The sequence below is a fragment of the Diabrotica undecimpunctata genome, chromosome 2 (assembly GCF_040954645.1).
Source record: "Diabrotica undecimpunctata isolate CICGRU chromosome 2, icDiaUnde3, whole genome shotgun sequence".
In the NCBI taxonomy this organism is placed as follows: domain Eukaryota; kingdom Metazoa; phylum Arthropoda; class Insecta; order Coleoptera; family Chrysomelidae; genus Diabrotica; species Diabrotica undecimpunctata.
The window spans coordinates 9,535,575-9,552,740 of NC_092804.1; the positions used below are offsets into that span (position 1 = coordinate 9,535,575).

Sequence of the window (17,166 nt, forward strand, 5' to 3'; positions counted from 1 at the left end):
TCAGTATAAGGTTGATTTTTTTTAGTTTTCCTGGTCTGAATTGTCCTGCTTTTTAAAGAAAATCTTTGCTAATGCTTTAATCATGAGCTCCATTCTCATGATATTTTTTTTGTCCCATGTCCTGTTAAGGATGAGTGGCATTGCGTGGTGAGTTGTCTACAAACTAAATTAAAGCTAAAAAAATGCAACAACATTGTTCAAATTTTTCGACGTGCGAAAAATTCAATAAATATAAAAGTTGATTATAAAATTATAAAATGAAGGAAAACGATGAAATAAATATGATGTTTGACATTTTACAGATTTTTAAATGTTGCGTTCTTTTAGCTTTAATGTAGTTCGTAGACAACCCGTTATGCACCGACACGCATCCATAACAGGGCGAATTTTATAACACTTGGGCTCTCTTATACCTTGTATCATTTTATTTTAACGATTTGGAATATTGTTGACAGCTTAAAATACAATATACTTAATGCTTTTTGTGTACGAAAAAAAAACATTATTTTTACTATTTTAATTTTAATTTATAAAAATAAGTAAATAGGTACAAATACGTTTTTTCTAATATCTATATAGTATAGTCTACTTGTTATCTTTGTCTCTTCAAGAAAAACAAAGTAATTAGTACAAAAATGACGCCCCAAATCAAAGATATCGACAGTCCTTGAATAGTTTTGATATCGTTAATTTTCAATCCCTTATGGACAACGTTACCGAAAGCTTCAACGGCCATGGTACAAGGAAATAGTTTGGATATAATTTGAAGTGCACTTGGCATACCCTCTACGGGCCAAATAATACCTAAAATAACAAAATAGATTAGTCAAACGCATAAACAATTTTTGTATGCTTCGTAAAATAATGAAATGTTTCAAACGAAAAGACTTTCATCATTTTGAGATAAGGTCCACGTTTCAGCCCCATATATCAAAACCGCTCTTATTAAGGTCTTGTATATATTGAGCTTAACTGCACGTTTTATATTTTTATTTTTTAAATGTTTCTGAAGATCGTGAACAGTTTGCCATTGCTATGTGTCTTTTTATTTCGTCGCTTGTCGTGTTTGTTGCGTTTACTATCGATCCAAGATATGTGAATTCTTTGACTTGCTCAAAGGTATGGTTGTTAATTTGAATTCTCTGTTGGATATATCGAGGGTTTGTAGAAACCAACATATATTTGGTTTTTTCCTCGTTTACCACAAGTCCTAATTCACTTGCCGCGTCCGCAAGCGTAAAACACTGCACCATGTCTCTCATACTTTTGCTCGCTATAACTATATCGTCAGCGATTTCGAGAATTTGTGTCGATTATTAAAAATAGTTCCATTCATTCTAATATTTAATTGCCTGATTACCTTTTCCAAGGCAATAATGAAGAGACACGCCAACGCGTCCCCCTCTCTTAGACCATTATTAATGTCAAAGAACTTAGAGTTTTCTCCTTCAATTCTAATGGATGACTTTACGTTTTGCATTGTTAGTTGGGTCAACTTAACTAACTTAGTGGGATCTCAAAGTCTATCATTGCATTATATAATGCAGTTCTTTTCACACTGTCATAGGCTGCTTTCAAGTCGACGAAGCGGTAGTGTGTATCTATGTTATATTCTAGTGACTTTTCTAGAATATGCCTATGTGCTTGAATTTCATAAGTAGTTGACTTTCCAGCAGTAAATCCGCATTGATATTGACCAATAATATCCTTTGTAAAATGTTTGTCTTTCAAACAATACATTTCCGAAGATTTTATACGCAGATGCTAACAGAGTAATGCCTCTTTAGTTCTTAAACTCCAGTTATCACCCTTTTTATGCAACGGACATATTATCCCCTTTAGCCACTCTTCTGGTACTAATTCATTCGGCCATACAAGTACTATTTGTTTATGGATTGCTGCAAAATGTTGATCACCACCTTTTTTATACATTTCTGAACAGATTTCATCGATTCCTGGAGCTTTATTGTCTTTGAGTTTTAGGATGACATTTGACACTTCTTCTCTTGTTGGGTCTTCACTGTGTAGTACACGTTGTAGATTTTATTGATTTTCTATGTTGTAACCTCCTTCAATATCGTTTATATTTAGATGTTCGCTGAAATGTTGTGCCCATCTGTTAAGAACTGAGTTTTTATCATGTAGAATTTCATCGTTAGTGTCTTTAGAAATGTTTAATCATGGTTTAAATTATCGACGGATTTAAGGATTTGTAGTATTTCCTCGTTTCTTTTTTATCAAATAAACTTTGTATGTCATTGAGAGTGTTCTGTTTGTATTCCCTCTTCTTACGTAGATGGATACGTTTTGCCTCTCTTCTAAGACGAGTATACCTTTCTTTTTGTCTCCATGTAAAACATGCGTCGATGGTTTTTTGATATGTTGCATAATTTCTATTTGTGGATATTTCGCACTCATAATCAAACCAATGATTTCTTTTTTCTGACTTAGTTTTGCCCAATATTTCGACCGATTTCTGTAACACAATATCTCGTATATTTGCCCATAGTTGGTTAATGTCTTCTTCTTCTTCTAAGTTTTTTGTCCTTATTTGATCTTCTATTTGGTGTCTGTATACATTTGGAATGTCTGTATACATTTGGAATGAATACATGTGGAATACATTTGGTGTCTGTGTACATTTAGTTTATTAATGTCTATTTTTTGTCACCTTCTCCCGATCTCTTTTTTTTTAAATTGGATATTCTCTCTTTGCATCGTGAAACATGTATTTTATCTAACAATTTATGCCTTGTTTGTTGTTTTTTTTTTCAACCTGAAGATGTCTATCGATAATTAAATTGATAGCATTCTGTGAATAGGTTTTTAGATTAAATTTTTCTTATAGTAATGTAAGGAATTGTATTTTTTAACCAAATTAACGTACCACTGATGACGATTAATGGAAGATAAAATCCCATCACTGCATTAGAGGACATCATTTGATTTGTGCTGACACTCGAAACAAACAAGCCTAAAAAAGAAGTAAAAAACTAAATCATGCGTGTTGCATTGAAAAGGTAAGAGCTAATAAACTGTAATTAAACTGTAAGAAATTGTACTCTAACCTGGTCTGAAGACTAGGTTAACACCCTAATAACAACAATTAGTAACAAAAAGTAATAAAACACCAAAAAAATATCTTGTTCATTAAAGAATTAACTTACCATAGCTCATACCGCAAATTCCTTGAAAATACGCAATCAAGTACATCAACCACATGCTTCCAATATATTTGTATTCATAAATAACATAAATAACTATTATCATTTCCATGGTTTGGACCACTGCGATAATCGCTTGAAAGAACAAATGGGAGAAAGTCATTTCCACTGCAGTCACACCGGCTACAATAGACCTATCCCAAATACCTTCGTGTTTCTCTAATACTAAAATTTGGGACGTCATTAGAGCTCCAAAAAAGAACATCATCCTAAAAATATCATAGTATAAAATAATTTTAATCAATAATTGTGATTATACACCAGAAATCGAGAAATTAGATACATGAAACCATTATTATATGAACGGGGTGTTACGAATGCTATACCTAGTTGAGATCAGAAAATAGATCTTAAAGAAAATTGAAAGTTTCTCAAAACAAAATTGTAAAGATGAGATTTGGACTCACTTGTGCTGACCTTGGCTCATTTATAAATCAAAACAATAATCTATAACCAGGAGAGAACCTGTTATGTGCAGACTCATGCTAGAAAATCTGAACTTGCTGAAGATGTCTACAGTCATGTACAGGAGGACATTTAAGTTGTGCTCCCAAAAAAGCTACTACAAGAAAATCTTAAAAGTTTCTCTGATCTATGACCATAAGATCAAATGGATCGATAAAATTAAATCTAACAAGATCGAATCAACATTCGTAACGTTACCAAAAAAATTTAATGCCTCACACTGCGATGACTATCGAATATTAAGCATGATATGACGAAACTTTTCTCAGAATAATTCACACACGAATTTACAAGAAGTGTGAATTTTTGCCTTAATTGTGTTAACACAATGTTGCAGAGACATGAATGTAGATGTATATGCATGTTTTTTTGATTATCGAAAAGTATTTGACTGCGTTAACCATCAAAAGATGATCGAAATTCTTAGAACAACTGCAATTGACGAACAAGTAGAGCAAACGACATCCGAAAATATACGAATCTGACAAGAAGTGCGACAAGGTTGCGTCTTATCACCTTCTTCAAGTGCCCTGTCCGTTGCGAACGTTGGCTATCAACATGGCAATTCTGATCTTGTTTGCGGCGCTTCTGAATAGTTCGAGCGAAACACTTCCGCAAATTTTGGAGCCACGAGTGTCTTCTCCGGCCTGGCCCTCGCTTACTGTCTACTTTCCCCTGGACAATCAATTGCAGTAGACGGTACTTATCGTGTCTCAATATGTGGCTTAGATATCCAAGCTTTCTTTGTTTGATTGTGCTCACGATTTCTTTCTCCTTTCCGATTCTTTGGAGTACCTCTATGTTGGTGACATGTTCGGTCCATGACGAAGAATGCGTCGGTACACCCACATTTTGAATGCTTCTAGTTTTCTCGTGAGCGTCTCTGTCAGCGTCCAGGCCTCCATACCATATAGTAAGATCGGAAAAATGTAGCACTTAACTAGACGTAGTTTTAGGGGAAGAGATAAATCCTTGCTTATAAGGAGCTCTTTTCCACTTTGTCTTCTTTAAGTTGAGGCCCAGGCTGTATTCCTCACTAACTGAATAAACTCTTTCCATTACCTATTGTAATTCGTCTATGGTACTGGCAAGGATCACCTTGTCGTTGGCATATCTTATATTGTTCGTTAACTCGCCGTTTATTTTTATGCCCACATTTGCATTTTTCATACATTTGTTAAATATTTCCTGGGAATAAATATTGAATAGGAGTGGGGATAAGATACACCCCTGACGGACACCTCTTTTGATCTGCACCCTTCCAGTGAGCTCGTTGCCGATTTTTGCTCTTGCTGTTTGACCCCAGTATAGGTTTGCCACAATTCGAATGTCCTTGTCGACAATACCTGTCTTTCGCAGAATATCCATCAATTTTTCATGATTGACATTGTCAAATGCTTTTTTAAATCCACAAAGCACAAATACACGTCCTTATCAACGTGTTTACACCGCTGTATAAGCACCTGGAGAGCAAAAACTGCTTCTCTAGTTCCAAGTGCTTTCCGAAAACCAAACTGCGATCTATCGATATTTGACTCACATTTATCATATATTCTTCTATGAATGATCTTAGTGAACGCTTTAGTGACATGATTGATCAAGCTTATAAGTCGGTAGTCATCACAGATCAGGGCATTTGGTTTCTTCGGGATTGTAATAAATGTTGACTGTGGCCAGTTCTCCGGGATTTTACCGCTATTATATATGTTGTTAAAAAGTACAACTAGATTATTAAGGAACTGTTTGTCTGATTTACATAGGATCTTTAATATTTTGCAGAGTACATTGTCCGGACCTGTTGACTTATTGTTTTTTAGTGCTGCAATGGCATCTTCTATCTCCGATTTAAGGATTGAAGGACCTGTTTCTCCTTCTCCATATAGGTGATCATTAGTCCTGTCAGATGCAAATAATTTTTCTATGTATGATTTCCATGTTTCTAAGATCGTTGATGGCTCCGAGATAAGATTCCCATCGCTACCTTTTATGCTGTTGGGTGACTTATTGAAATTCCTCTTGTTTGTCATTGATTTTATTTTTTTGTGCATATTGTAACTCGTATTTCCGTTCCTATTGTTCTATTTCCCTGCATTCGGTGGAAAACCATTTTTCTTGGGCTTCTCGAATTTTCGTTCTCATGATTTTGTGGATCTGCTGGTATTTTTCTGCATTTTTATTCTTGAATTTATGTCTTTCATCCATCATATCCATTATCTCATCAGACATCCATGCTTTCTACTTCTTTCTGTCACGCTTTGATAGGGTCGCGCATGTTTTTTGGATTGCTTTCAAGCAATATAAGTCTATCACCTCTTATCACCATTATATACCAGTCTTATCACCACTATTATTTAATCTGTATTCGGAATCTATATTCCGAAAAGCATTAGACGAGGTTCAAGGTGGAATCAAGATTAACGGAACCAGCATAGGCAACATCAGATACGCTGATGATGCCGTCATAATAGCAAGCAATGCACAAGAACTACAAAATATAATAAATGCGGTAGTTCTTCATAGCGAAATGTTCGGTTTTCCAAGGGACAAATAATAGAACAGGTAACTTCCATAAAATATTTGGGAGCAAATATCAACAGCCAGGTAAAAGATATTAATTACGCTAAATCATATTGGAAGGTAAAGTGCAAGGCAAAAGATCAGTTAAAAGACGCCAGAACTCGTGGTTGAAAGACCTGAGGAGATGGTTTAACCGCTCATTCACAGAAATCTTTCGTGCAGCAGTTTCCAAAGCTACAATTGGCATTTGTATAAGATACTGTGTGTATAAGAATATCAATTGCCACGAATATCAAGGTGCAAGACGAGTTCCACAAATTTGAAAACTCTTTTAACTTTTATTAGTCAAGGCAAAAAATAATCATCATGCAATATTAGTGACAGCGATTGATTGCGTCCATAATTACGATGTAGAGGCCAGCATATTTCCTGTAACAGTAAATTTTTGAACTGTATTTTACTACAATTTTAGTAAATTATAGGTAAAAAAACTTAGTGATAAGTTGCACAAAGGGATCGGCTTTCTTCGAGAAACCAAGTCCCAATTTGGGATGTAACGCGATAGATAGAAGAATAATATTTCATGTTTACTTACGTTATTATTACACCAGGTATTATGAAAACTTGAAAGGGATCGTTTTTGTACCCATAGATGTAGTCAGTTTGTATTGGTATTTCCGCTGCCTTTGCTTCATATTTACAATCTACGAATACGGACTTTTGAAAGTCTAGATAGAGATCTATCAACTTACTTTTAAGAGTCGTTCCTATTTGTTGATCTGTAAAAGATAGTTATTTATATATAAACAATTACAATATATACCACTGTATTGGTAGTTTTAATTTTTTAATACTAGTATAATCTCGATGATAAATAAATGGAGCTGTAGAAATAAACATATTTGTTACAGCTTATATATAATAGTCTCCCGTTTTATACCGCTCGCGGCTTTGGGAGTATAGCAGGGTTGTCTGCTATATCTAGGGCCTACGGTATACAAGGAAGGTAACATGGCCAGTGCTACGCTTCAACCGCCTATTATTACCCCTGGTTTTACCCAAGGTACTCATTTTATTCAGGCTGAGTCGACCTGGGGCCTATAGACATTTTTAAAAATGTCTAGTTGTTGCCCTAACATATATCTCATTTAATAGTACAAATTACGCATCTGTGCTATAATTCCCTTCATTATATTTCTTTGTATAATATGTATCTTTACCGCAAAATGTCAAGATTTTGTTAAATTCCTTTTAAGTTATAAATATCATATATTTTATTATATATATATATATATATATATATATATATATATATATATATATATATATATATATATATATATTTCTAATAGGAATTAGACTAGCTTAATAACTTACTAGACATATCTAACCTAACTTTGATTTGGCCAAAATCCAGAATTGAGTTTTCAGCATACCTCATATCTCTCAGTCTTCCTTCTAAGGAAAAGGAGAAATTTTTTGGAAAAAAGATGTATCCATACGTCTCTCCATGACTTGCACCATAATTCGCTTCTTCTATAGTATTATAATAAATCTAAAAAGGTTTTACAATTTAATAAATTAGCAACATTGTAAGTTCTTTCTGCAATGATTTGGAAAACTCAGTTGAATATTTAAGAACTACAAAATAATTCAATACCCTTCCTCAACTAGCATAGGTTTTCTGGACATTAAAGCTAACATCGGTCTCAGAGACGGACATAAATTATAGGACATAAAAAAATGTTTCCATTGACCCACATTGAAGCGTAGACTTTTGTTTACTTCTTAAGGGAGTGAAATTAAATAAGAATAATACCTATTTTTAACTTATTTAGCCTCTTAAACATTAACAAAACACCAAACAAAAAAAAAACAACTGTCAACAACTCAAACTTAATTATATCGAGCTGGTTATGGTTACATCAACCCTAATAAGACCGGTACTCACATATGGCTCAGAAACATGGACACTCACTAAAAGAGAGGAAACGTTGTCAGCCACCTTTGAAAGAAAAATCTTGCGACACATATATAAGGGCACAAAAGAAAACCGAATATGGCGAAGAAAATACAACTCTAAACTATACAAAATATACCAGGATCCGGATCTTATAACTTTCATGAAAATAGGACGGCTGCGTTGGATAGGACATGTAGAAAGAATGAAAGAAGGCGAAATACCAAACAAAATATTCAAACAGATGCCAGTAGGAAAAAGAACAAGAGGAATACCGAAGCTGAGATACTTAGAACAAATAGAAAATGATATAACAACCTTAAAAATAAAAAACTGGAGAAAAAAAGCACGAAACAGATCAGAATGGAGAAGAATCCTGGAACAGGCCAAGACCCAAAAAGGGTTGTCGAGCCAGTGATGATGATGGTTACATCATAGTTATTTAGATAACAAAACTAAATAACAATTCTCAATGGCACCAGTAATAAAAAGAAATAAGAAAAATATTGGAAATATATCCATAGATTGTTAAAAACTATCTAGTAAATTCATCGAAATATTGAGTACATTTTTCACAGAAGGGAGTCACATGTTCTAAGAATATGAAATGTTTACAACGATGACATGTGAATATAGTCTTCCTGCTTTTTTTACTGGAAAAAACGAAACATTCGCCATTTGTATTAACATCTCGAAGGTTCCTCTTCGACCTTGGTAATGTTATATATTTCCTGAATTCTCACTTTAATTGTTCTTGGTACACCGATGAGGTTAGTGCGCTTTCTCACGTATGCTTCAACTAAATAGAACACAAGATCCTCCAAAATATTTCTTCTCTCTATTTTTTTCATCTGTTGAATTATTGTCAAATATAACAAATGAGTTAATACCAGCTATATTTAACAATCCATTGAAAATCACCATCGGCCAACGTCTTGTCGTCTTGTTATAATTATATCTGGTTTGCCGGTCTTCATGTCTGTTTCATCATCACGGTGCATTGTGGAAAGAACAAATACATTTTTATTTTTTCTTGGAATGTATGAAACTAAAGTTGTTTTGTCTTGAAACGCAACCATAATAGATTTTTTATGCCTATTCATTTTCATTTCAGCCGAAATTTGAGGTTTATTTTTTCTAAGAGTTTCAATTGTCGTGAGTCCATGATCATTCCGAAGTTTATACGCTAAAAAATTGCTTTTAAAAAAATTATCCATCCTTACATTACGTTTGGATCACCATATCGATTGACATAATCTTGGTGCTAAGGAAATATTTGTAGTATCCTGCTGATACGGCCCTATTGGCTGTTGTCCGACATGTACCTCCATTTTTGTCGTGTAAAACATTTTAGCGTCAGCTATAGAGTATATCTTTAAACCATACCTATTTGGTTTGGATGGTATACATATATACTCTAAATCCGCACCGACCTGTAAATTTCCATCACATCTCATCAACTGTGGCGTATTGTGAAATAGAGAAATACTTTGGTAAATTTCCGTTAAACTCATCAATCAGTTCTCGGATGGAAGCAAGTTTATCAACAGATTGTCTCTCTGGTCTTGAGGTAGTATGTTTGACAGTTTGAATCTTTTCATCGACATATTTAACCGAAGAATGTCTGTGTTTATACCGTTAGTTCTGAAAAGGTCCTAAGCATTTTGATAATTTTGCCTGTTTTTACTAACAATATAGAGTAATCCGAATAAATCTTTCAGTTCATCTATATCTGTTAGCCTTATTAATATTATTAATAATATTGTTTTAATTCGATATGTCGGTTTGTGTAGAATACTATTTTTTCTAACCTTTCATTTGTGAAAAACAAGCTCCATATTTCCATTGCTGTTTTCTTGCGCCTATCTTCACTTTTTTCTCCTGGTGATTGGGTTACTAAATTGGGTTCAGTACGGGTCCGCACGTTCTTGCGTTGATATAAATGTTTGTTCCATCAAGTACCGTCCCGTCCAAAGAAACAAGATTCACGGATCGTTCTCGCAACTGGTAAAACAAAGGCTAAGTCATCGTCGGACACATCTTGTTCCGAATCACTGTTCTCATTTTGAACTTCTAAGTGGTCGTTAGCAAAGAACAGAAAAATAATGAAAGAAATGCTAGAAGAAATAAGAGAGAAAGGGGAGGTAATAAGGCTAAGATTAAATCAAGAAAAGACAAAAATATTAACATTAGGGAAAAAACCAATGAAAGAAAAAATCAAAATAGGAAGTTCTGAGTTTGAAGAAGTAGAATACTTCAAATACCTAGGAGTTACAATAAGTAAATCCGGAGAAAGGAAATCCGAAATAAAAGAAAAAATATTAGCAGCGAATAAAGCTTATTTTGCAAACAAAAGATTACTTAAAAGCAAAACACTGACTAAAAAAAGTAAGATCGGCATTTATAACACCACAATTAGGCCAATATTATTATATGCAGGAGAAACAATGACGATGGTTAAAAAAGATGAAGAAGACTTAAGAATAGCAGAGAGAAAGATTATGAGAACTATACTAGGACCAATCAGAACAGAGCAAAATGAATATAGAAGCAGAACAAATGCAGAAATTAAGGAAGAACTTAAGGAAGACATCGTACCTAAAATTAAGCAATGCAGAGTTAGATGGTTAGGTCACATTTAGCGAGCAGGCGATGAGGCAGTGACATACGCAATGATAGAATGGAATCCAGGAGGAAGAAAGAGAAGGGGAAGACCGAGATCAAAGTGGCTGCAAGAAGTTGAAGAAGACCTCCAAAGGGCAGGAGTCAGAGAATGGAGAGGAAGAACTAGAGACAGGAAAAAATGGAGAGATATTGTCAAGAAGATAAGATAAACAAAAAAGACTGATCCACTTAAGAAATAGGATCTAGAAAGCATTTGCGGTTTAACCCCACACTGGGGTGTATAGCCATATATATATATATATATATATATATATATATATATATATATATATATATATATATATATATATATATATATATATGTATATATATATATATATATGTATATATATATATATATATATGTATATATATATATATATATATGTATATATATATATATATATGTATATATATATATATATATATATATATATATATATATATATAAGTGGTCACTATCGGTCACTAAGTTAACTAAGCTGGAATCACTATCGTATGCTACATCAGATGAAACTTGTCATCTATGAAATCAAAAAGTCGTCTAAAGCTACTTCGGCATAATTTTTATGTACAAAAAAAAAGTAAATGAAAGAGTACCACAAGAAAACTCTTATAATGATTAAAAAATACACGAAAACTTTACTTTTTACCAATAAAACAAATTAATCTTACCCTGTGATTCAGACGGAACACCAAACTAACATCGGTTTTGGAAACAAAACTTACCCATAATTGCATAAGCACCTGACACTGATGTCAAACTTCAACACTAAAACCAGACGCTTAAATTAGGCAGCTACTGAGAGGCAGCGACGATAAATAACGAACGATTCGGATATAATCGTAAAAACTCGAAGTGGTCCGTCTGACAGACCGAATGTTAGTCACGGAAGGATACTTGAGGAGCAGCCTATTTAACCAGTGCGTCTTTCCTATCAAGACATATGGATGTCAAACTTGGACCCTAACCAAGATAAATATGAATCAACTAGCCACAACAGAAAGGGTAGTGGAAAGGACAATGTTAGATATACGACTATCAGATAAAAAGAGAAACGCCTGGATAAGATAAAACAAGGGTTGAGGATATTGCAACAAAAATTGCAAAGCTCAAATGGTGCCTCGCAGGTCACACTGCTAGACAAAAAGACCAACGTTAACCGTTAAAATGGCCTAAGTTAAAATTTATTGTATATAATGTTCGATTTTTAAATACCTACATTGTTTGTCTTGTTTATGTGTATAGTTAGGGATAGTTGATCTCTAGATATTGGTATCAATCGCTTAATTTACATGGTGTATATACAATAATATTGCAAATAAATCCTTACCTTATTTATCATTGGATGATTATCCAACATTTCTAAAAATCGGCAAGATAAGTTTTTAAAATGACATTCATTGTTTGCTACTTCCACTGTATCATTGAATGAATAGTTGAAACAAGTTGAATTCATGTTCTCATTGTTGACTACACCTAAACCAATATTTCTCATATCAAGGCCTAAGGAATACACTACCATGAGCATTTCAAGTATGGGCATGCCTAATAAGAATGTAACGGCTCTAAAAATGGTTAAAAAATAAATAGGATATATTATTAAATATTATTCGCTAGCTTAATTTAAGCTAATGTTAAAATTACAATAGTGTCCAGCCCTAATCAAAATTGTTGTACCCTTTCACGAAGAAAAGAAAAATAAGTCATAGACAAACTACTTTTAAGTGGAAAAATTAATCAGTACAAAATAAATATTCAAAATATAGGTAACAAGTATAAAAATCACCCAAAATTTTCGCTATTATTCACTATTCTCAGAAATTACCATTATAGATCGTTTTATTACTATAATCTATTTCTAATGAGTGTAGAGTAATAAAATCTCATGAAGTATTCAAAAGCGCTACAGGGTAATCCGTCAATAATCCGTCAATAAATTCCGTCCGCATTGCAAAATTCTGTCGTTTCATAAAGAGCAGGTAGGTATCACCCTGTTTTAAGGGATTAGTCCATTGTTATCGACAGATAAACACTGAGCCAGAGGCGCGCTAGTGGGTTAATTGACAAAAGAATATGCATTCTTAAAAATGATATTAAAGGAAATAAAAATGTAATACAGCAGAACAGTGTTATTAAAAAAATATAAAATGTAACAATAAAATATATACGAACCGAAATCGGGAAATACTCACAAACACACACGAATGAACTTTACATATTGAAACACTTGTGGGGAGTTTAAATCAATTTATTCACAAAAACTACAAAAACTTTACTGGATACGTTATTACAATTCTACATCACTATAGTCTTCATCCGAAGAACTGTCATCATCCCCTGGTGTTATAATTATAGGGTCAACCACCTGATCGACCAAGTTGTCCAGTTCCCACATTTTATCTTCCTCTTTTAAAACATGCTGGATTGCTTTTTGCCAGTTTTCTGATGTGATTTCCATAATGGCTTGATCAAACAATACCTTGACATCTTTCATTTTAAATGTGGTATTGTGCCTTGCAACATATCCTTTAACTTGTGCCCATATAAGTTCTATGGGATTTAACCACGACCGAATCAGCTGGAAGAAATTTTAACATTTCCCCGAAGTAGTCTTCGAAGACATCCGAATTCATGTCCTCATGATAATCTCCCGTCCGACACGACTCAAAGCTTAACAAACCTTCTTTTAAAAATCCTTCTTCGCTTCCAATGTGAGCAATTATAAGCCTCTTCCCTTTTCCCGAAGGCACTTTAATACCCGTCGAAAGGCCTTCTATGAAAGCTTGGCGAGCACTTGTTACATTTTTATCTTGCCACATTTTTTGGACTATATAACCTTCGTTTATCCACGTCTCATCAAGATAAAAAATTTTCTTGTGCTCTCTGCGGTACTGTTTTATAGTTCTCAAATATTTTCGTCTCCAGCAAATGATTTCATCACTTTCCAGTAATAGTGCCTTTCGATTGTGCTTTTCCCAGGAAAAATTCATACTTTTTAAAGTTTTCCATAAAAGTTTTCTGGATATCAAAGGAATATCGTTATCTTGGCTTATCTCCATTAGTATTTTGTCAAGGGTGGGTATTTCCTTTTTAAAATAAAACGAATGAACTTTTCTTCGAATGTCACGTTTGGTGTCTTCACCTAAGATTTTTATTGGTCTTCCTGATTTTCTCTTGCATGGACTTAACTGGCCTGATATCTTTCTTTCTCGCAATAATTTAAAAATCGTGGACTGTCCAATTCCAGTCATTCGGGCACATCGCTCAACACTTTCTTGCACAGACAAACTAGGGTGATCGTGTTTTATGCAATCATATACATTTAAAATTATAACTTTTTCACTAACAGATAGCGGAGAATTTTTTACACCTCTTTTCTTTGGAGTAAATGTCGCCATTTTATAACTTTTTCACTATTTCTATATCACAATATTACTGTACGTTTAATTGGTGTAGTAACAATTACTAACTCGAATGTCGAATGTCGAATGATAATAATAAATTAAAAGAGGGATTATAATGAAAGTGTAAGTAAAACCGCATTACGCGTTATTAGCCTTCATGTTGATTTATTTTAGTTCTTAGTAATATTAGGAGGTGCGTCATACCCTTATCAGTTTCTTCTAATGCTTTTATTCGTTCAGTAAGGAAGTGAATTTGTTTTTATAAATAAAAATGTAATTAGCTTTAATGACCATATAATGGAATACGAGTTTGAAGAATAAGTTAATCGAAAAATTAAATAAAATTGGTTATCACAAAATATCCAAAATATGATATTTTGAGGTACATCAATTTTTGACGACGAAGTTGACATCCGTCCATTTGCCTACGCCCATGACGACACCGAAATTCAGGCAAATTTTATGACACTTCATGATTTATTACTCTACACTCATTTGAAACCAATTATAGTCGTAAATAACAAAATAATAGAACAAGTGATGGAAACTGAATACTTGGGAATAAAACTGTCAAGCTACGGAAAAGTGGAAGCAGAAGTACAAAAACAAGTGAACATGGCAAACAGAGCAGCAGGATGTCTCAACAACACAATCTGGAGAAACAAATACCTCACAACGGAAACGAAAACCAGGATGTATAAATCAACAATAAGACCGATAATGACGTACACAGCGGAAACCAGAGCACATACGGCAAAAACACAAAGATTCCTGGAATCAACAGAAATAAAAGTCTTACGAAAAATAACAAACCAAACACTAAGAGACAGAGCAAGAAGTGAGGAAATACGAGCGAGATGTGGTATAGAGGAAATAAACGCGTGGACCAAAAGAAGAAAAGTGGAATGGAATCAACACATCAAAAGAATGACAGAAAATAGAATAGTACGAATAGCAAGAGACAAATCGCCAGATGGAAGAAGATCATTGGGACGACCGAGGAAAAGATGGTCAGACAACGTCAATTGAGGCTAAAAACCAAAGTAAAACAGACATTAAGCCTATTTACAAAGTAGGAAGAAGAAGAAGAAGTTTATAAAAAAATATATCATAGCGTTGGCAGATATTTTGTTGTGAAAGAGGTAGGTGTTGTTTTTTTAATAAATAAAAATTATGTAACGTTATTTCAAAATAAAAAAAAAACTATTATTAACTTTAGTGTATTGTAAAAATAAGGTGAAGTAAATTCTCAGAAAACTAATATTTGGGACCCAAAATACATGTTTATAGTTATACTTCCTTATTTTTGTGTCTTAGATGAATGGTTATCCGCTACAAGAGAAATTACTATAGACTCTATTCTGCTGTCAATAATATGATATATTTACTTTATCATTTATTTTTATCTATCCTTTACAAATTAAAACTAAGAATGATAAGCGATAATAAAAATAATGCGTTAAGAGGCAACCAGAAGTCATGAGACTTCTGTAACATCATCTACTTTCCTAATGCGTTACTCCTATACAAGAATTTATTACTTTATAAAATTCAACTACCACAAGAAACAAAAAATGTAGAGGCCAAACCTCCCAAATGTTCACGTCCAATAAATTCTTGGTGAATCATAAAATTGTACCTTATTTAAAAAAGTTGTCAAATGAAATCTAAAAATTAAAAGGAAGTACTTAAAAATCAATTAGTACCAAACCAGTTCCCCAGTTCCGCCTTTACACTAACGAATTAAAATAATAGTACAGTATTTCAGGTGGGATGGTACTAATAGTACCGCCTTTATTATAGATTTTAAACAACTAGTAATCACACTAATGTGATCTAAACCAGAACTGTGTTAGTGGACGAGGAGTATAACGGAACTATAAATGAAGACGATCTATATTAGCCATCCACATTACAACAAAGGCCACTTAAACAAAAAAAGCCTGTTCTGGCATCAATAAATGTCTCAAAATTTATAAAATCGGTAAGCAGTGAATGACAGTGATACCTCGGAGACAGATACAAAGACTGATAGTTTTATTGAGTGGCACAATATTATAGACTTTGAACCAATAAGATATACAAACCGTTGCTATTTTATTTTTCTTCCAATTGTTCAAAGCAGCTGCCTCGAAGGTCAGAATAGCCATGATGATTGCCAACCTTCGTCGCGGAGATGGCACTTAAAGAAGAATCTGGAGTGATAACTTGCATTGTATGCAAGTTATCACTCCAGATAGTTATCACATTGTATGCAATCTTTTACAGCTCGATTATCTGGCATTCTTTCTAGGTGACCAAGCCAGTTTAGTCTTTGTGATTTTACAAATCTGACAATATCTGCGCTCTACATTAGTTCATCCAGCTCGTGGTTCATTTTAATTCTCCACGAACTATCGCTGCATTGGGTTGGTCCAAATATCTTCCTTAGTATTTTGTGCTCAAATATTCTCAGTTGACTTTCATCAGTGGTTGAGAGGATCCACGTTTCACATCCATATGTGGCCACTGGTCTAATTACTGTTTTGTAGATTCTCAGCTTAGACTCACGATTCAGTAACTTACTTTTCATTAAGTCTTTGTATGCATAAAAACACTTATTACCGCTAAGAATCCGTGCTTGTATTTCTTGACTGATGTTGTTGTCATTTATTATTGAGCCTAGGTAGGGAAAAGTGGAGGCATATTTGTAGGTATGGTTGTCTACCTTCAGATTCTCATGTTCATTCGATTTTGTGCACTCCATATATTTTGTTTTGCTTTCATTTATATATAGACCAAACGTAGCAGCTTCTCGTTTCAGTTCTATGACTTTTTCGCTCAATACCCTTTTGTTGCGGCTTATTATGGCAACATCATCCGCATATGCGCATATTTGCATAGATCTTGTATTAATACAGCCGTTTACATCCAGTTTTCTAACAACAG

The 17,166-nt window shown here is 33.7% G+C and overlaps 1 protein-coding gene across 2 annotated transcripts in view; it reads right to left on the reverse strand.

Annotated features, from left to right (window-relative positions):
* Positions 1–511: 511 nt before the first annotated feature.
* Positions 512–17,166, reverse strand: part of LOC140434154 (ABC transporter G family member 23-like) — a 52,086-nt gene continuing 35,431 nt past the window's right edge. For both annotated transcript variants that reach the window (XM_072522213.1, XM_072522214.1), the window contains 6 exons: positions 12,165–12,399; positions 7,584–7,761; positions 6,802–6,985; positions 3,168–3,433; positions 2,888–2,974; positions 512–804 (listed from right to left, as the gene is read on the reverse strand). In XM_072522213.1, coding sequence (XP_072378314.1) covers positions 593–804; positions 2,888–2,974; positions 3,168–3,433; positions 6,802–6,985; positions 7,584–7,761; positions 12,165–12,399 — 1,162 coding nt within the window. In that variant the 3' untranslated portion in view covers positions 512–592. The remainder of the gene's footprint in view (positions 805–2,887; positions 2,975–3,167; positions 3,434–6,801; positions 6,986–7,583; positions 7,762–12,164; positions 12,400–17,166) is intronic.